General features: G+C 36.6%; 1 protein-coding gene across 2 annotated transcripts in view; it reads right to left on the bottom strand.

Moving 5' to 3' along the window:
- LOC5568664 (Kv channel-interacting protein 4) overlaps positions 1-21,506 on the bottom strand; it is a 102,547-nt gene that overhangs the window by 69,275 nt on the left and 11,766 nt on the right. For both annotated transcript variants that reach the window (XM_021850071.1, XM_021850072.1), the window contains exons 2-3: positions 15,241-15,736; positions 15,097-15,147 (exon numbers count right to left, since the gene is read on the bottom strand). In XM_021850071.1, coding sequence (XP_021705763.1) covers positions 15,097-15,147; positions 15,241-15,598 — 409 coding nt within the window. In that variant the 5' untranslated portion in view covers positions 15,599-15,736. The remainder of the gene's footprint in view (positions 1-15,096; positions 15,148-15,240; positions 15,737-21,506) is intronic.

Genomic DNA, 21,506 nt, shown 5'->3' with positions numbered 1-21,506 from the left:
CAGACAATTGTAATTCATTTACAAAAATTGTATTTTTGTTGATGTGGACCATCATTCAGTTCAAAAAGACCTTTTCAAAAAGCTTACTGATGGAGGAAAGCAAGCTGACTGAACCACAGCTGGAAGCTTCTATATCGTGATATATATATATATATATATATAAGCTAGTTTCTGGAAGTTTTTTTTGTTTTTCAATTAAAATTATGCGCGCTATCAAACAATACAGTTATTAAGCTTTTTCGCAATTAGTTAGTAATAATTTCTTTTCCTCAAGTGGCTTCTGAGTTTTATTCAAAATTTTAGATAATTTCCAAAAGGGCTCAGAGCCACTGTTCAATTGAGAAATTTTATTTTCAAAATTTGTTTCTTTTATTTCCTCCTGCAGATCCTGCCATAGAATTTTAATAGCAGGATCGTGAGTGCGTACACACTTAGCTCAAATCACCGAAGTCGGTAATTTATTTACCGAAATCTCAACAGTTGAACTGTCGGTAATCAGTTCGGTAACCGTAACGATTACCGAAATTTCGGTAATTTGAATTTTCGAGCGCAGCTGTCAAAACTACCGAATGTTCGGTACATTTAACCGAAAAAATGTAATCTTCTTCTTCTTCTTCTTCTTTCTGGCGTTATGTCCCAACTGGAACAGAGCCTGCTTCTCAGCTTAGTGTTCTTATGAGCACTTCCACAGTTATTAACTGAGAGCTTACTGTGCCAATGACCATTTTTGCATGCGTATATCGTGTGGCAGGTACGAAGATACTCTATGCCCTGGGAATCGAGAAAATTTCCTTTACGAAAAGATCCTCGACCAGTGGGATTCGAACCCACGACCCTCAGCATGGTCATGCTGAATAGCTGCGCGTTTACCGCTACGGCTATCTATGACCGCCGGTTTTTTCCCTTCTGCTTCTTATCAGCAACATGAAAAATAGAGACAAAATATCACACAATCATCCATATTTTTATTGTATCACCAGAATTGTATAATTGTAGATACTCATTCGCGTTTAAGTTGTATAACGACACGGATAGATCCAGAACCAAGCAAATATAAAAATGGGACCGTCGTTGTTTTTGGGGAAAGCTGACTGCGTCGCAACCACCGGACAAACCGAAAAACATGTGCATGTCGGTTCCTAGCAGCCATACTGCAAATAATTTTGCTTGTTACTTTATATAACATTCAAAAACTATCATGCTTACCTTCATCGTAAAAGTTTTTATACAAAATGTTTGTGACTTCCAACGGTCCACCAGAAAAAGAAACACACGACGGCATGGTGTTGGCAATTTGCATATTTACCGATTTCGGTAAACTAGCAAATTGATTACCGAAACATCGGTTGAATGTTTTACCGTTGTCTGTAATATTAGCGAATCACAGATGTCTCAGTAAAAATGATGACAGATTCACACTCTTATAAAATATCATGTAAAATTAAGTTCAGTAAGATGCACATAAAAGAAGCGAAACAATTGACGCTTTTTTACGTCAGTTCTTAAAATTACATGACGCAGAAGAACCAAAAAAAAAATACACGCCATGACATAAAAGTAAGACGAAGGACTTATTTTTACATCATGACGTGTAGTCTCTTTAGAGCTTCTGTCGTCACATTTATGTATAATGTATAATGCGGAATGAGTAAAGCATAATGCATAAATAAAGAAAAGAAAAACTTACCATCTAATCATTGTCACTAAATGTTTCCACCTCATAAACATACCATTTATTCGTCACATGCACAAATAAATTACACTTGCAAAATCGTACCGATCATAGAACAGATCTTAAAGACACAGTAGTAGAGCTGAGACCCTTTGGAATTCCATTTTTACTGGTTTCGGGAATAACAACTTCACTATATCTCTGTTGGAACTTTCGTTTCAATAATGCGTCAAATATGTTCACTACCCAAAATTCACTGCAGCATCTTGGGAAGCAGGCTTCAGTTCCACCCAAACAGAAATCCATTCCACTTCCAAATCCACTGATAGGGAAAAGACATTTGAACATGTTTTTTTTGTGAAATGCACTTGTAAAACGATAATGTTTCGATAAATAACAGCTGTCTGGAAAATGAAACACACGAACGTCTTACCGCGGCCATGCTTGAAAACAAACTTGACGATTCGTATGACGCCACAAATCAATAACCACAAAAATTTACGTTTTGATACACGTAAATTTAAGTGCTACGATTTACTTTTTCAATTTTAAATATCTGAATTTATGACTCTGCTGCTAATTTCCTATGATGACGTAAAAATAGGTTATAAGACAATACAATTTCCAAATACATCAATTGAAACGTAAAACTCAGCTATTTTTGAGTTTAAGTCGCATAATATTAAATAACAATAAGCTTTACGTCACCTGTAAATCTCATTATTTTTAAGAGTGCACGTCAGTCCAGGTTGTTCAGACTCATTTCCCAGAAAATAACATTTTCCGAACTACGAAGCCACGAACTACTACAACCATGCTCTATCCTCCTAAGATAGAAAAGCAGATGGTTAAGCTTGAGTACTGCATACAAAATCGATCCCAGAGAGCCACAATTCAAGTTTCGGTTATATGAAATGAGTGAGTGAGTGAGTGCGAATCATTTCACCGAAACTTGAATTGCGGCCCACCGAGATCGAAACTGTCGGATCCCATGTGCAACACTCAAGCCCAACCACCTCCCCCTCCATCTCAGGAAAACAACGCACAGTTATAACAGTTCATGGCTTCACAATTCGAATTTCGGGGAAATGAGTCTGGTCATCACTGACGTCAGTTTACCGAAATTCAGTACTTTTACTGTCAAAAACTTTAACGCTCTGTTTGAGTGTGTATACAATCACGGATTCGGATTTTACTTCACATTGTTGTATTGCAATGCTCCTGGCTTCAACAATGGAACTTGTTAAAGTTTCGAGAGTATTGTCAATATCAAGTTTCGTTTGCAAGAAAATGTTAGCATCAAGATTACTATCAATATATGTTTCATATGTATTCTAGTCGGCACGAAAATAATTGAATGAGAATCGCTTCATGGGTCATTTGGAATAACCGGGACATGATCAGAATCAAAATCGGTGTTAGTAACCAGTTGGCTACAAAGCTAACTAGGAAGGAATCTTAAATCCTAGAAGGGGAAAAACAAGTAAAGCTATCAGGGTATTGAATTGAGAAATAATTTTACACCAACTTGGACTGATTCAGCCATTACATAAATCATTTGATTCAATTGTTTAGTCAAAAAATCTAAATCAAAGGTAGACATACTAGTAGAAGTAGGTGCATTTTATGATGATTCTCTATTGATGTAGAGATGGAATAGAAGTTACCTGAGGTGGCATAAACAGGGATGTTAGAACAGTTAATGTTTTTGTTAATGTTTTTTTTTTTCATCAGGTTCATAAATCAAGAATTTAAGATCGTCTTCTATGATTATAGATTAGAATTTTACTTCAGTTTTTGGTATGTCCCTTACTTCAACCATGGGATTCATTAAAGTTTCAATCGCATTGGCAATATCAATATAAAGCTCTTAAATAAGTGGAACTGATTGGTTTGAACCGCTCATCAATAAGTTTGGAATCTAACAGGGACATTAGCATAATCAAAATCAGAGTGAGTAACCAGTTGCCTATAAAGATGAATATAGTCGGTTGAGACCGTATGACGTATGACGTATGGCAGCTATGATGTACAAGGAAGTTCATGAAATTTCCATGACGAAGAGATGCATTTTTTTTCGGTCACTTCTTGTGGAAATACCCCTGTCAAGAAAATACGCCAAAAACTATCATTATTATTCGTTAGCACGTTAGAACCATTAGTATTACACACGCCGTGGCACTCTGTCCCTCCTGCGATATACCTATTTGGACAGGTTGGTCTTCTACGTTCTATTTTTAAAATGAAGATTCAAAAATATTTGCAAATCCTCCAATACGACTGGCTATATTAATCACTTTGCCACGGAAGCGAACTCAAACATCCACTCAACATGCAGTGTGACGACGGTTTCCGTTCGCTCGCCAACGCGTTTTCTAATGGAGATTTCTTTTTTCAGCACCGCGTGCCAACACTAGATACGGGTAGAATGTGCCAAATCGACAAACGTGCCGAAGCTGGGAAGGATTTAATAAATTCATACTGCAAAACAGCTGAGACATGATGCTGCCGATGTTCACACCACACCTACGGTGTTTTCCGTTTGGATGTCAATCTTTGAGCGACGAATATATTTGTTTAGGGATAGTGGGGTGAAGTCAAATATGGGCAGTCACCATATGCAACGAACAGCTCAAATTTCATGCAATCGATTGGTCTGATTGAAAACACTGTCACAATTTGTGAATGGCTTAGACATATTTGCAATAAAAACCGGAAGAATAGTTTAATATTATTAGTTGATTCAATTGAATAGTTTGAAATAGAAAATTCTTATTTTACACACATTTTCCTTGATCTCTTAGGGATGGTACACAAATTATGTCACGCTAAATTTCAATTTTTCCGAACCCCCCCCCCCCCTATTTGTCACACTTTTTGTATGAGTCCTCCAAAATTTTTGTAAGGCTTGTCACGCTTGGCTTGACCCCCCCCCCTTAGAGCGTGACATAATTTGTGTACGACCCCTTAGGGCTAATTTAGAGGTTTCTCGTTAAAGTATGAACGAACATTTTCTATGCTGCGAACATTACTAATGGAGACGCATGGTTGCTGATTTCGGAACTGTACTAACTAACAAGCAAATTTTCTCGATTTTTTGCATATCATACTCAATGTTGAACAATTTTGCCGAAGACGCTATCTTTCCAAGTGATCAAAAGTACCATGCATACCAGAGCCGTCCATTGGCGGAATTTCGCATCCCTCTGCCGTTCTACGCATATTTGTCCCGCGATCCATAAGAGTTACATAGTACATGGGACAAGTAGGCGTAGAAGGGCAGTAAGTGCACGTTAGAAAAAAGCGCCCTCAATAGCCAAGTAGTCAACTAAAACGGTGATCCTCAACTCCTGAAGGTAGATCATACTAAGTATTGATTATTGAAGCTTCGCCGAAGAGCCAGTCTCCCATAATCACTGCAGGCACCAAAGCAAATGCAAAATCAAAACAAGATTAATTTGTCGCAGTTGCGGAATCAACTGAAAATAACTACCAAACAGCCAACTGCTGCGATGGACGCTCTCGTCAACAGGTGATTCTGTTTCATCTTGTGCTATTTTGAATCATTTTGTTTTGGGAGTCTGGAGTACACATGTAGAATGAGAAAGACCACGGGTAAAGAAAACTATCGTAAGTTGATGAGTTCACGGTCAAGGCAAGCGGATTGCAAGTGAGTTGCTTTTCAACATTTCATTTTGCAGGGATAAGAATTTAAGTACCGTCAAACGGGGTAACTTGCAACACTTTTCTACTTCAAATCGATTTGGATGAAAATTTTGAGGACTCAGATGAACCAAATACAATATAGTATCCTAATCGCCACGTATAGAATACCATGTGGCATTTTTTTTATTGTAATTTGGTTTCCTGGGATCAGGAGAGTCTGAAAATATACATTTTTAATGCTACCCTTGATGTGGGGTAACATGCAACACACAAAGCTGACTAAAGTTTACTATCAAAATTTTTTATCATTTTAGTGTTTTCTTATCATTAAACAATTAACAGCAGTAAAAGCATGTTAATAAACAGAACATGTGTACCATACTTTTTGAAAAATCATTATTATTGATTGAATTGTGAGTATTGACCCTGGGGTAAGACACTCATTAATATTGGTATTAATATCCGTTAATACGGATTAATAAATATTATTTTTATGATATCATCGAGTTTCCTACGATTTTCCTAAAGACATCTGACAGAAGTATCGTGAATTTAGGTCAATGGTGGGGGTTTATAAACAAGAGGCTTGGAATTGTGGATTGTATATCTTGCTGATCTGACATACCATAGGAGACAAATTGCATCGGAATCAAGTTGCGGAATGGCCCGGAAATCGTAGAAAGATGTGGGGCGTTGATAACAATGGAGCTTCACTGAATGTGATGCATCGTACAGGTGCCAGTCTCCTTCTAGCCAGACTACCAGATGGATGTTGGCATCATACAGTATGGTCTATGTTGCATCGGACGGATTTCTCATATATTTTTCTCAGACGATCTGACGATAAACACAACTTGTTTTTTCATATAAATGATCAATTTGCCTTGGTAACTCCAGCAACAGGCAAACAGCAAAACTCCATGCATACTTGATAATCTTCTCAATATCAATATTAATATCATTAATAAATATTAATATTTTAATACTGGATCTAGTGTCCTGCCCCATGGCATTAACCCTATCCGATTAAAAAATCAATTGATTTTGTATCAGTGCGCATCGTAACTTCGTGCTGTGCGTACACAAATTCTCTCTGCACTTGAAAGTTTTTTTAAATCTTCCTAAAGCAATTAAACAGTACTTTTCAGTGATACAAAAACAGTACTTTTCAGTGATAAAATTAAAAACGGTAATTCTCAGTGCTACTAAAACAGTACTTTTCAGTGCTATTTTTTCTACTATTGAACCCTTTACGATCCTTGTTTGGCCCCGTGCCTTCGATTTTTCGTTGGACCCGTTGGCGAAAGCTAGCGGTGGTAATCCTTCTTAAACACCGTCTTGGGAAAAATATACCTCTCGTCTTCTCTCGTTTATTCACTAAACATGGATGCAACAACAAACACAAGGAAGGGTGAATCTCTGAATTCACAACTTCCTTCCAAAAATGTGGGATTTAAAACTGTCACTAAACATGACAAGAATGGAAGAAAGGACGTTTCTCTGGAATGTGAAGTTTCTTCCAAGGGTGAAATGAATAATGTTGATAATTGTATCGAAATGAGCAATCAATTCGATGCTCTAGACAAATTTTCCGAACACCAAATCGAAGCAGTCTCTAGCCCAGGCTCTTTGATTCAAGTGAGGAAGCAAAGAGTGCCGCCTATCGTGGTCAGTTGCCCCGAATTTGGGGGATTTAGGCAGGAGAACTTGAACTCCATTATGGTAATCAAGATTGCCTTCCAAATCGCAAAGAAGGGTGACTGTCTCGTTTTGCAAGAAGCACTTAAAGATCGCGAACTTCTTCTCAAACATATTGAAGAGAAGAAGCATATTTTTTTACTTATGGCGACAAAACTGAACGTTTGTTTAAAGTCGTCTTGAAAGATCTCTCAAGTGACTATAAGTCGCCTGAAGAGATCAAAAATGGAATAAATGATGTACTTGGATTTTCACCAGTCCAAGTAATCATTATGAAAAAGAGAACCCAATCGGGCATTATTCGGAAAGAGCTTTCTCAAGAATATTATTTAGTTCACTTTAACAAAAAAGAGCTATATAATATTAGAAAAAGCAAAACTTATGTTCGATGTCCGTGTGACATGGGAACAATTCCAGAAACCTGGAGGAAATTATCAGAATCCCACACAGTGCCGTCGGTGTGGGGGAGGGTGGTTCATGGTACAAAAAATTGCCGCATGGATGCTAATGCATGATTTGCGGAGGTTCTTCTCACGCAAAGAGCGTCTGTCCAGTGAAGGAAGATACCGATAAGTTCATATGCGTCAATTGTAAGGGCAATCATAAGTCCAATTTTTGGGATTGCCCTTCGCGCAAGAGAGTCCTTGAGGCTCGTGCCAGGCAGATGAAAGATAATATCCGTTACGATACCGGTCGTCAGTGATGCATTTTGAACTGAACGCGAGCCAAAAGTGAACGGAGCCCGAGCCAAATTTGCACAAGAACGCAGTAGTCAATGAATTTGCGAGCAAGAGCCTGTCGTTGCTCAAGAACGGCCCGTTAAGTTGGCAATTATGATCGAAGCTCTCGTTTCGGAAATAAAGGAATGATTCGCCGTAAAGTTCCATAAAGCGAAAAAAAACATACAGTTTATGGTATTATGCATATCAAAATCAAAGCTTTGGCATAGATTTTTGTCATTAATCAGTCAGCATTTATTGGGTTCAATTTTTGGCTCGAACGGGTTCATATTTTTGAACTGAACAATGTTCAAGCCTACTTGATCGCTGCGTTCAAAAAAATGAACTGGAACGCGAACTGAACGCGTTCAAATGCATCACTGCCGGTCGTTTCCGGAGTTTGCCTGGTAGAGTATCGAACAATACTCATTTTTTAGTTAACGATCGCTTGATTAGGAATCATACCCATCAAGAAGGGGTCCAGATAGCCGTAGAGGTAAACGCGCAGCTATTCAGCAAGACCAAGCTGAGGGTCGTGGGTTGGAATCCCACCGGTCGAGGATTTTTTCGGGTTGGAAATTTTCTCGACTTCCCAGGGCATAGAGTATCTTCGTACCTGCCACACGATATACACATGCAAAAATGGTCATTGGCATAGTAAGCTCTCAGTTAATAACTGGATTACGTTATTGGATTACGTTTTTCTAATGAATCCCTTAAATAGTAATTTAAACTTTGAATGGTAAAGAGGACTATTTAATTTTCTTACAGCTAATAACGTGCATATAGCAGTTATTACTGAAACCTATTTGAAACCTGGATCTAAACTCAAAAGAGATCCTAACATTTTTGTTTATCGTAATGATCGACTTGATGGGGCATGGAGTTGTGTTTGATCCTTCGACCTTGACGCTTGCTCCTCCGGGGCGGGCGATGAGGGCAGGATCAAACCTGTCGCGCGTCGGTCGGTCGGTAGTGAAAAACGTAAAACGAAAGTTAGTTGTGTTTGATCCTTCGACCTTGACGCTTGCTTCTCCGGGCGGGCGATGAGGGCAGGATCAAACCTGTCGCGCGTCGGTCGGTCGGTAGTGAAAAAAGTGAAACGAAAGACGCTTGCTTCTCCTGGGCGGGCGATGAGGGCAGGATCAAACGTGTCGCGCATTGTTCGCGTAGTGAAATGATATAGCGCCGCGGATCGTTAGTCCATGACAACTGTGGAGATGCAGAGGTATACTAGGTCTTTAAAAAAAACAGTTATCTAACTAACATTCCTTCCCTTCCCCGATGACCGTAAGGACGTGGCCGGCGCCGTTATTGACTTTTAAAAATTGAGCTCTCACGGAGATGAACCAGCCAAGGGCTGAAAATCTCCCTAATAAAGATAAATAATAATAATAATTGAGCTCTCGATTTGTGCACATTGAAGAATGGTAAGCTAATCTCAAGCCCCATTCATTAATTCCCTGTGCAACTTCGATTGTTCTGGTCAATCACGGAGTAGCAACTACGAATTACGGTCATCTATGCTCATGCTTATGCTCATGATCGACTTGATGGGGCATGTGGAGTTAGTTGATGATTGATTCATAGGCGTATAAAACATCAACTGTTTTCGTCATTTGAAACTAATGTTTTTCAAACTTTAGGTGTTTCAGTTGAAACACAGCTTGGTAAATATAGCTGCCTATTTGCCTTTTTAAGCTCTGGACAGCAAGATAATTTGCTCCAAACTGACTTGCGAAAATTGACTCGCAATAAGTCATTTTTTTGTCATTGGTGACTTTAATGCCAAACAACGGTCATGGACTAATTCTCAAAGTAAGTCCAACGGCAGAATTTTATTTGATGAGTGCTCTTCATGATTTTTCTCAATTCAATACCCTGATAGCCCTACATGTTTTTCCTCTTCTAGAAATCCATAAACGATTGATTTGGTCTTAACTGACTCTAGTCATCTTTGTAACCAATTAGTTACTCATGCTGTTTTTTTTTAATTTCTTTATTAGTATCATTCCACTAAGATTTTATTAACATTTCGTTAACAACATATTACATATCATTTGCCGTAGCAGTTCAGATTTTTTACAGGTGAGTTGATTTCACCTGCTTATAAGAGAAAAAAAAGTTTTTTATATACTTAACCTAACTTAACCTAAACATATAACGCATTAATCGTGGCAATAGAAGATAGTAACGATTTTTGCCTGAAATTATCAATTATTTTATTTGACATTTGTTCCAATGTTTCAACATTGGATATTCTATGTAACTCATTGGTACTATACCAGGGATGAAGCCTCAGAATCATTTTCAAAATTTTATTTTGAATTCTCTGCGGAGCTTTCTTCCTGGTATTACAACAGCTAGACCATATTGGTACAGCATACAACATGGCTGGCCTGAAAATTTGTTTGAATATCAAAAGCTTGTTCTTAAGACAAAGTTTTGATTTTCTATTATTAAGGGGATAGAGACATTTTACATATTTGTTACATTTGGCTTGAATGCCCTCAATGTGATTTTTGAAAGTTAAATTCTTATCTAGCATGAGCCCTAGATACTTAACTTCATCTGACCAATTAATTGGAACCCCTCTCATCTTGACAACATGTCTACTTGAAGGTTTCAAATAAAGAGCTTTTGGTTTATGTGGGAATATTATTAGTTGAGTTTTGGAAGCATTAGGAGAAATCTTCCATTTTTGCACGTATGAAGAAAAAATATCCAAACTTTTTTGCAATCGACTACAGATGACACGCAGACTTGGTCCTTTGGCGGAGAGGCCTGTGTCATCCGCAAACAAGGATTTTTGACATCTCTGAGGTAACTCAGGTAAGTCAGATGTGAAAATATTGTATAATATTGGTCCCAAAATGCTGCCTTGGGGAACACTAGCTCTTACAGGAAGTCTATCAGATCTGGATTTCTGATAATTAACCTGAAGTGTACGATTTGACAGATAACTTTGAATTATTCTCACAATGTATGTTGGAAAATTAGGATTTTTTTAAATTTTACGATCAAACCTTCATGCCAAACACTGTCGAATGCTTTTTCTATGTCGAGAAGAGCAAGACCAGTAGAGAAGCCTTCAGATTTGTCAGAACGGATCAAATTTGTTACACGTAAAAGTTGATGAGTGGTCGAATGTTTTAGAGCATTCATTCAAATGCAATGAGCATTATTCAAATGCAATGGTTTTTAGATTTTGCTTCACCTAATTTATTTTTCATTCATATTTTAACCAAAGCAACGATTGATAATTGATAGCATGTCTTGAAATGGCCTCTTTTGGTCATTGTTTATATTTGATGTTTATATTTTGCTATGTTTTATATTTCATGCAAAAAGTTCACAATGACAAATCTGCAAATTCCATTTGAAACAGATTTTTCATATCAATCAAAGTTTTTCAATAATAATGCACTTAATGTAACTTTCCTAGTATTTTTTACCAAACGTGTAATAAGTTGGTTGTAGCACAACAATTTTAATGTAATTCTACAAATAAATGGTCAATCTTGCTTGTATTTTTGATGAAAAGTGGCAGAAAACATCTTGCATTTGATATTGAAAATGCTGTTGCAAGTTACCCCACATGGGTAGTAAAAACGTTTTTAATTATTTTCAGTGTTTTAACGTGAAATCAACAAAACATTTTTATAGTGCTTTTGTACACTATTAAATACTGTAACGAATAGCAAATACCTATAATAACAATTATCCCGTTTGTGTGGTACTAGGATCGATTTTCAGTCTTGTTTTGATACGATCAAACGAGTGCTATGATTTTCTCCTTTAGTAATCCAACCAAACTAGAAATAATATCCAAATCCTAACCAAAACCTCTCTTTTTATACCTAAGGTGTAACAAATTAGAATCATTTTACTCAATGATTTAGAAAACGTCAATTCAGTTACATGTCGTTGTGTTGCAAGTTGCCCCGTTTGACGGTACCTTGATGGACAAACGTAAGGTGGAAGTAGTGTTTTGATGAACACCTGAATGGTACTGAAAGCGCTAAGCAATTAGGTTCAAGGCTTCATCAGTACTGCGGACGGTGAATACCAATCAGCCTCCACTTTTATGGCCATTCAACAGCTCAGAAACAATAATATCTTTTCATCAACGATCTACCGACTGTGTTAGATTTCTGTTCAGTTGATCTTTTTGCAGATGTCGTGCAAATTTATACATATATGTGCTGATGAGAAAACCGATCTGTCTTCTGCAGGATATTTGATGAATCTAAATCTTCAAAAGGTTATGAAACGGTGTATCCCAGTTTGGCATGACGTCGTTTGGCATAAGGTCGTTTGCCATAAGGTCGTTCGACATAATGTTGTTTGTCATAATGGTCGTTTGGCATAATCAGTGATTTAAAATGAGCAGAATCAAACACAATAATTCATATATGATAAGTGATTTCTTCTGCACCTTCGAAAATTAACAAACTGATTTTTACCCTTGAATATAAGCATTTTGCGAAGATTTTTACCGAGATTGGCTTCACCGAGCACACCCGATTCTGTTTTTGCACGTACCGTGCAAAAAAAAGTTTTCGGTTCAAAATTTCGAAAAACCGTGCAAAAAAAGTAACACCATTTCTCGACGTTTCATGCAAAAATAAGGTTTTGGCGGAAAAAAATGCACGGAAACTTTTTTTTGCGCGGCCCTGTAAAAAATACGTGCAAAAACAGAATCGGGCGTAGTTCTCAGCAGACTAAAGAACAAGGCAGTGACAACAAATGCCGAACGCAATTTATGTTGTGTAATGTTTTAGTCTAAGCAAACTAAAAAAAATCTTAGAAACAGTAAATTTAAAAAAAAAATAAGTAAAGTTAAATCCTGAGTATAATTTTTAATTAAATTGTCAACAGTGGTTGATAACAATTGTAATAACATCACATTTTCATGGAAAGCTATATAATGAAAGCAAGTTTATGCATGACTGAAATATTAACGAACAGGTGTTAAGTGATTATTGAAAAGCATAACTTGATAAAAGTACAAAACACTCGATGAAGACAAACTTGATTAAAAAGGGAAAACTTATATGCAAAATATTGTAAGCTTATTGTTGCAGCTTTATTAAAAAATAGCCTTAATAAAAAAGCAGATATTTTGTTTCAAATGTTGGAAATTTTACTGCCAAAAATCTTCACACAGCTACTTTGAACGAACAAAACATTTTTAAAAGTAAATATCGATCCAATAAAAATGTTAACTTTGAAGGTGAAATCTTTTCGCCAATTTTTGAAAGAAGGGCAAAATTGTAATTGAAATAATAATTTATCGAGCATATCTCGACACAAGACTCAGTGCTTGTAAAAAGGCAAATGGTTGTTGAAATATTAGCAGGATTCAAAGCAACCATTACTCTAACATCAAACTACGAAATATTGTTTTATAACAATATAATTCTAAAGAACGATTGTACCCCGTTTGGCATAAGGCCATTTGACATAAGGTCATTTGGTATAATGGTCATTTGGCATAATGACCGTTTCTCATAATGAGTGATTGGGAATGAATATCGGCATTTTTGGAACTATTAACGAGATCAACATCAACGAGACCAAAGCAGAAATTTTTGGTAGAATCTCAACAAACGTGGTGTTTGTTCAGAGATCTTCCAAGCTATGGTTTTCATGAATTGTTGTGACATTAGAGATTAAAACCTAATAAAAATCGTGACGGGTCTGATGGAAGATCTTTTGAGAATAATGATTTTCTCTACACACTAAGCTCATACGGTGAATTTCACCGTAATCTGAACAGCTGAACAGTTCGGTGAAATAAAACACCGTAATTCCGTCGAAATTTTACGGATTCCTGGTGATTTTTCACCGAATACTGTAAAAATTTACCGTACTTCGTTAATTTATTTCACCGAACTGTATATGATATATGATATGAATGAATGAACTATTTAGAAGATTGATAAGTTAATTAAAAATCAATGCGTTATGGACATGGAAAACACCTCGTTTCCTATATGTTAACGAGAAATGCAATCAATCGTTTCAATTTTGTTTCTGTTGGACCTTTGCTGCCGCTCTACGCATATGTGTCCATAAGGTCCATAAGGTACCATGGGACAAGTAGGCTTAGAAGGGCAGTTTATTTTTTCATAAAATATGTTCATTTGGACAAATATTAACAATAAGGAGATTTTTATATTACTTGGTTATTTGGGGAAAGGGAATTTTTATTATTTCATTGTTTATTTTTTATTTGTGTGTTTAGTATGGGAAGATATTGAATATTTGAAATATTCATAAAGATAAGTAATTTGTACAAGAATTGATGAGATTTCCATAAAACTCCGTATATTACAATAGTAAACAGATTTAAATTTGAATATTGAATAATGACGAAGATTCAACAGTATTTTGTTAACCATATTCACTGTAATCTATTTCTTAACAATAACTTATTTGAAAATAAACAATCAAAATTAACATTCAGAAATTAATAGCTACCTAGCCTTATTTTGAATTTCTGAATTTCAATGTTTCGTTTTAGACATATTGCCATAGAAAAAAAAATAAGAGGGGGAAGGAGGTGCTTGGTATTTTTCAGGGAGGGATCAGCATTTGTGACCAAATGCAACGGGGGGAAGGGAAGAAAAATCAGTGAAAAATGCTACCGTAAAACGGGGTAACATTGATCGGTATGTTCCTCCTTACAAGAAATTCAAATCAACATTTATTCTTCTTGGCACTAACATCCTCACTGCGACAGAGCCTGCTTCTTAGCTTAGTGTTCTTATGAGCACTTCCACAATTGTTAACTGAGAGCATTCTTTGATTAAATTGCAATTTATGCATTTATATACCGTGTGGCAGGTAAGATAATACTGTATGCCCAAGGAAGTCAAGGAAATTTCCATTACGAGAAGATCCTGGACCGCTCGGGAATCGAACCTAGACACCTTCAGCTAGGCTTTGCTTTGTAGCCACGGACTCTAACCACACCGCTATGGAAGCCCTTTTTTGCTTTTTCAACTGATTTTCTTAATAAATATCCGAAAAACTGATCAATTTTACCCCGGATTACGGTACCTTATTAACGGAGGGGCTAAGCTGGCCAAAATCGGTGTTTCTACCCTAAGTGAAAACAGATTTTGTCAAATATTCAAAACAATATTCTTGTAAAGTGTGTTTGCAAACACAGAGAATATGTTTTTATTGAAAGTGAAATGAGCTCAAATAGAAAATCTGCTTTTAATTTTGCATGACAACGACGACAAATCCTGACCCCTTGACATACTTCTTTTCTTGAATATACAAATGAACAAATGAATAAAATCAACTCAAATGAAAAACCATACTCACTCTCGAAGCCATTTTCCTCGGTATCGGCCGCGTCGGTGGATTCCTCCATTCCTATCGCCGCAACAGAGACACGCGAATCGAAACAACAGACAAAAATTTTAATTTGAATCGTTTCAATCACAATCCCGAATTGCTACTGATCACCTTTGTTACAGCATTTGCACAGCAAGCAATCCCTGAGACAAGAGCTCTTTGCGTTCTGTTTTTGCGACGGATTCCTCGGCGGATGATGATGAGAAATCGCAGCAGGTCTCCGTCTCCGGCATCCGTTATTCTGCTCCCGATCGTCGCCATCATTGCTTCCTTGGTCGGAATTCAGCGCGCAGCGCACCAACACAGATTTGGCCTGTGGCGAAGAATCATCCGGTTCTACATCAATGGCAGTAAATCCATTGCTAGAACTTCGACGCACTTGCTGCTGGCTTACAATCACTACCACTTGGGACGATTCTTGGCTACAGCTGGCCAAACTGGACCTAGGCGCTTGTGCCCTCAGCTGCATTAGGTCCAGCACTTGCCCACACTCACGCACTTTGGTTTCACTATCTATAATTTTTCTCTCAGACACAAAACGCGCGCTTCCTTCGTGATGGTTTTGCTTTCTGTTTCTGTTCACCGTTTGCCGATTTTATCCGTAAATCTGTCCGAAAACATAGTCATAAATTCAATTTTATTGTTGGATTAGATCCAAAAATAAAAAATAAATCGTAATGAATCGAATAAATTAAGGCAGAGCAAGCGTCCCTGAAAAATGCCACTATTATGACCTACGAAATGAATTTTATGTATCAAGAAAACGCGCCGGGCACGTTGGGAAAAATGTTTGTAGGATTTTTTTCTATCGGAATTTTCAAGTGCCCCGAAGCATGCTAATTGCTACGGAAATGTTTATTCTCTACAACTCCAATAGATATAATCTATCAATTGAAGAACTTGGTTGTGTTTGTGCTTCTATAAGCAAATGCTGCGAACATAAAAATTGAAGCATTGTCCCTATCAAAACGAAAAAAACCGCAATCCATTTTCATCAACTGAAGGAGTAAGTAACAACTTTGGTAGGGAGGGTAGCACTCATTGCCCAATCGTATTGAATTCATAATTGTCTTAAAATTCCCTATTCCTGGCACTTTCAATTAATTCCGGCAGAGTTCAATAAAGCCACTTTGTCCGAAAAAATCGCTGAAACCAGAATGAGTGATGAATATGTATGTCGAAGTGATTCCATACTGAATTAGTGTTTAATTTATTCTGAACGAATGTTCCTCAACAGACAATTTGAGGTGTTGTTAAGAAATACATTCTTCCTACGTTAAAAGTATCCATATTGATTTATAGAGGTGCTGCTTGGAATAATGTAACCAATGCATTTTTTATCTCTTCAACTTGTGAAGTTTTTGGTGGCAATTCTCGATGAGCACTTAGCAGTCGTAAGTTCGATTCTCTCCGAGAAGACGTATAACTTTTCAAAAAATTTAGCTTTAATTTGAATATTGATCCAATTGCAAAGTATATCTCCCATCAGAACATCACTTAGGATCTTTTGAAAGTCCTGCGGAAGACTACGTTTGAATACTATCAGATATTTCATGAAAATTTCTCTCACAATTCTGTCAGAAACACACTTATGTAAAAGTCTTTCTCTGTAGTATGTATAATTATTATCTCTCAAAATCTCTGCGAATCTTTCCTAAAATCCTGTGAAAGTTTTTTGGTGGTTTTTGTGTAACACAAATAAATTAATAAGAATCTTAAACACAATTCAAAGATCGCAAAAACGAAATTTCAGTTTTTGAACTAAAAAATGGCACTGGTACAATGATAACAATTTCTGACTTGCTTAGAACTTTAATGTTTTCAAATTATCGACAAATCATCAACCCACACCATTAGCACAAATAATCACCGCTAGCACTACTTCGCTGTGTATGACTTGCCTTATATATTGACTTCGTATCTCGGGATTGCTGGTGTTTTATCATTTATCAACATGATCCCGCGTTGGAGTAATACATATCTGGTCACTTTAATCTAAATAAGCAACCAAAAGTTCAAATAAAAGGGCTTGTTTTGGTATAAGCAGCTCACTTTTTAAATAATTAATCGGAATTAAGTAATTAGCTCACTTTTTAAGTAATTAATCGGACCCAACACGAAGGCGCGACGATATGATCCCAATCATCAGGATCAGGTTGAAATTATGACTAAATTTCGCATAACTTATGATCTCGTCCTAAAGGACTCCGAGAGTATCACACTGTGGATCGATCACAGCAAGCCGTGCGCGCGGGTGCCTGCGTTTTGAATTTTCTGTCACGTTTACTTCGGTTCCTCGTTTTTTTGTTATTCGGACGGTGAGAAATAGATTCGGCTGATGGTGCTACGCCACCTTCAAAACATTTCGTGCACTCGTTGTTCGCGATTCCGGTGATGCAACGTCATCCGGATTGTAGTGCTTTGTATAACGCTAGATAGCTGCAATAGAACTGGCTGATGGTGCAGCGATTTAAGTGTTATTTTTTATTTGCGAAGATTTTAAGAATAGCTTGTGGTGTATTATATTTTTACATGATTCCGTTGGTGCTCCAGATAGTTTTTTTTTTCGTTTGAGATATGTGTGACTTTCACAAGTGAAGATAACAAGCATACGGTTGTGAGATTTACATAATTTTTAATGCTTTATTTTTAATTGTATGCTTTCTGATAATAAATATTGAAAACCTGTGTTAAGTGTGAAAGCCGCATTCGATTATGATTATTGTACTACGCAGAGGGGTGACCCATTTCGCATAAAGACGTTTCGCATAAAGCAATATCATACAAGAACAGGTAGCATTTTAAAGAAGGCCTATAATTATTTTTTTTTTTAATTTCTTTATTAGTATCATTCCAAACATTACATTTATTATTTCTTATATCTAGGTGTTCTGTGTTATTAGACAACACTATCATCCTAATTTGGTAACATTTTGTTAACAACATATTACATTTCATTTGCCGTAGCAGTTCAGATTTTTTACAGGTGAGTTGATTTCACCTGCTTATAAGAGAAAAAAAAACGTTTTTAATATACTTAACCTAACTTAACTTAAACATATAACGCATTAATCGTGGCAATAGAAGATTGTAACAATTTTTGATTGAAATTATTAATTATTTTATTTGACATTTGTTCCAATGTTTCAACATTGGATACCGTAAATTCAGGTGAAATTGATCAGTAGGGTGAAATTGATCACCGTGTCACTCGATTTTATTTCTTCCTAATGGAGCACAAATATCAATGTAACGCAGTGAATGAACGTTGTTTGTCGTAAGTATTGTCAAATTGTGTGTTGTGAAGTTTTTTGTGTTAAAGAATGTGTATTTCTATGAAAATAATGAAAAAATCCAAAATCATGTATGGTGCATTATTGACTAACATCTCTAAACTTCTAGCTCAAGACAAGGATTTGAACATGGTATAATCCTGAAAGTTAATGAAGATAATTAAGATATATCCCCAAACCAGATTTCATAACCAAAACTCGTACCAATTCGCTCATTTGGTTGAAATAATTGAATTTCTGTTAGATATCAGGAAGTTCCTTAGGAAATTGCATACATTTAGGCGTTTTCTGCGTAATTCTTGAAATTTAATTATTAATTATTTCTATAAATATTGTATTGTTAAGAATTTAACAAATATATTCGAATTCCGGGAGCTCAAATTTATTGTGTAGAGTTGTTTTGAAAACTTACAATAATCGCATTCATAAGTGATCAATTTCACCCCGAAATGACATCACCGGATTTTTTATTTTAGGGATATTTTTAAGCGCTAAAATTACTTTTGTTAGAAAATTTCGGCACTTGAGCCAATGAGGCTCACTATCGTACTTGTTTTTCTGCATTCAGTTGTTTGGCATTGCCCACATTATAGAAATCAGACAAGAAAAAGTATTCTATGTAACTCATTGGTATTATACCAGGGAGGAAGCTTCAGAATCATTTTCAAAATTTTATTTTGAATTCTCTGCAGAGCTTTCTTCCTGGTATTACAACAGCTAGTCCATATTGGTACAGCATACAACATGGCTGGCCTGAAAATTTGTTTGAATATCAAAAGCTTGTTCTTAAGACAAAGTTTTGATTTTCTATTAATAAGGGGATAAAGACATTTTACATATTTATTACATTTGGCTTGAATACCCTCAATGTGATTTTTGAAAGTTAAATTCTTATCTAGCATGAGCCCTAGATATTTAAATTCATCTGAACAATTTATTGGAACTCCTCTCATCGTGACAACATGTCTACTTGAAGGTTTCAAATAAAGAGCTTTGGGTTTATGTGGGAATGTTATTAGTTGAGTTTTGGAAGCATTAGGAGAAATCTTCCATTTTTGCACGTATGAAGAAAAAATATCCAAACTTTTTTGCAATCGACTACAGATGACACGCAGACTTCGTCCTTTAGCGGAGAGGCCTGTGTCATCCGCAAACAAGGATTTTTGACATCCCTGAGGTAACTCAGATAAGTCAGATGTGAAAATATTGTATAATATTGGTCCCAAAATGCTGCCTTGAGGAACACCAGCTCTTACAAGATGTCTATCAGATCTGGAGTTCTGATAATTAACCTGAAGTGTACGATTTGACAGATAACTTTGAATTATTCTAACAATGTATGTTGGAAAATTAAAGTTTTTTTAATTTTACGATCAAACCTTCATGCCAAATACTGTCGAATGCTTTTTCTTTGTCTAGAAGAGCAAGACCAGTAGAATAGCCTTCAGATTTGTTGGAACGGATCTAATTTGTTACACGTAAAAGTTGATGAGTGGTCGAATGTCCATGGCGGAATCCGAACTGTTCATTGGCAAAAATTGAATTTTCGTTGATGTGGGCCATCATTCTGTTCAAAATAACCTTTTCAAAAAGTTTACTGATGGAGGAAAGCAAACTGATTGGACGATAGCTAGAAGCTTCTGCAGGATTTTTGTCTGGTTCTAAAATTGGAAGAACCTTAGCATATTTCCATTTGTCAGGAAAATATGCTAATTGAAAACATTTGTTAAATATTGTGTATTTCTTTCACTACTGGACTGCGAAGTGCGGCCTCATGAGAGCGAAAGTGAATAAAAGTGCGGGATTGCATTGAATCCTGTTGGTGTTTTCAGAGCACTTATTCTTTGATTTACGAAGAATAAGTCCCCCGAAGACACCGTGACCAGGGTGGCCAGTGAATCTCTGATTTCAAATTCCCGGTCTTCTCCCGGTTATTTCCCGGTATTTCAAAAAAATTCCCGGTCGTTAATAATAAATATAAACCAAGATAAAAAACCTTATTTAAAAAATACAGGTTATCAGAAAATTGTAACATTCTGACATGCAGAATTGGATGTTTGCAGTTTTTTGGTTTTTCAAACAACCGATTGTAATGAATTCTTTTCAACATGTTGTTCTTCAAGTGTTATAGCTCAGTGCATGTAGGCTTATTTTTGTATTACCAAGGGGTAAATTGAACTTCAGAACATTTTTTTTGCTATTCCGTTGCATATCATCCTACTTTTCATCTACAGGATGAACGACATAATGACCTACTTTTCCTATCGAAAGAATCAGCACTCTTTTCGGTGCTGTAAAGTAGAACTTTTCAAAACGGCTTTGAATATCAGAGTCGCTTCAAACGGTATCCATTTAAGAATTTCTCAATAACTTGCTAATTAACTACTTATTCTACACGGTTGGGTGGTCCGCATCCCAATCAAGGGATTTTTATTTGGAAGCGGAACGTTCAGCGGGCGTAGAGGAGGCTGAAGTTGAGTCAGCTTTCTTACTTATAATGGGGACGGACCTGGTGTAGTGGTTAGAACACTCGCCTCTCACGCCGAGGACCTGGGATCGAATCCCATCCCCGACATAGTCACTTATGACGTAAAAAGTTATAGTGACGACTTCCTTCGGAAGGGAAGTAAAGCCGTTGGTCCCGAGGTGGACTAGCCCAGGGCTAAAAATCTCGTTAATAAAGCCAAATCAAATCAATCAATCTTACTTATAAGTAAACACAATGTTTCACACTACAGTTTTCCACATGAATACTGCCGTTCTCCGCATAGGTGTCCAGCGGTCCTTAAGGTTTACATAGAACATGGGACATGTAGGCGTAGAAGGGCAGAATAGCAACTGTAGAAAATGATTGAAAATTGCTCGCTTAAATTAAATATTTGCACAAGAACATCACTAGCAAAGAAATTTACTAACACCTAATTTAAAAAAAATCCTGATAAGTTGCAGAAAAATGCGTAAAAAACATTATAAGGGGAAAGAACTACTTGGACACTTGGCATGATTTTTTTTTCTCGGCCGGACTGTCTGAAACTGATTGATTGACTCTTTATTATGGGGAAATTCAGCCAGAGGCTGCCCGAA

Source organism: Aedes aegypti, chromosome 3, assembly GCF_002204515.2.
Source record: "Aedes aegypti strain LVP_AGWG chromosome 3, AaegL5.0 Primary Assembly, whole genome shotgun sequence".
Lineage (NCBI taxonomy): Eukaryota > Metazoa > Arthropoda > Insecta > Diptera > Culicidae > Aedes > Aedes aegypti.
Note: the sequence above shows the minus strand (reverse complement) of the source record. Positions and strands in the feature narration are given on the sequence as shown.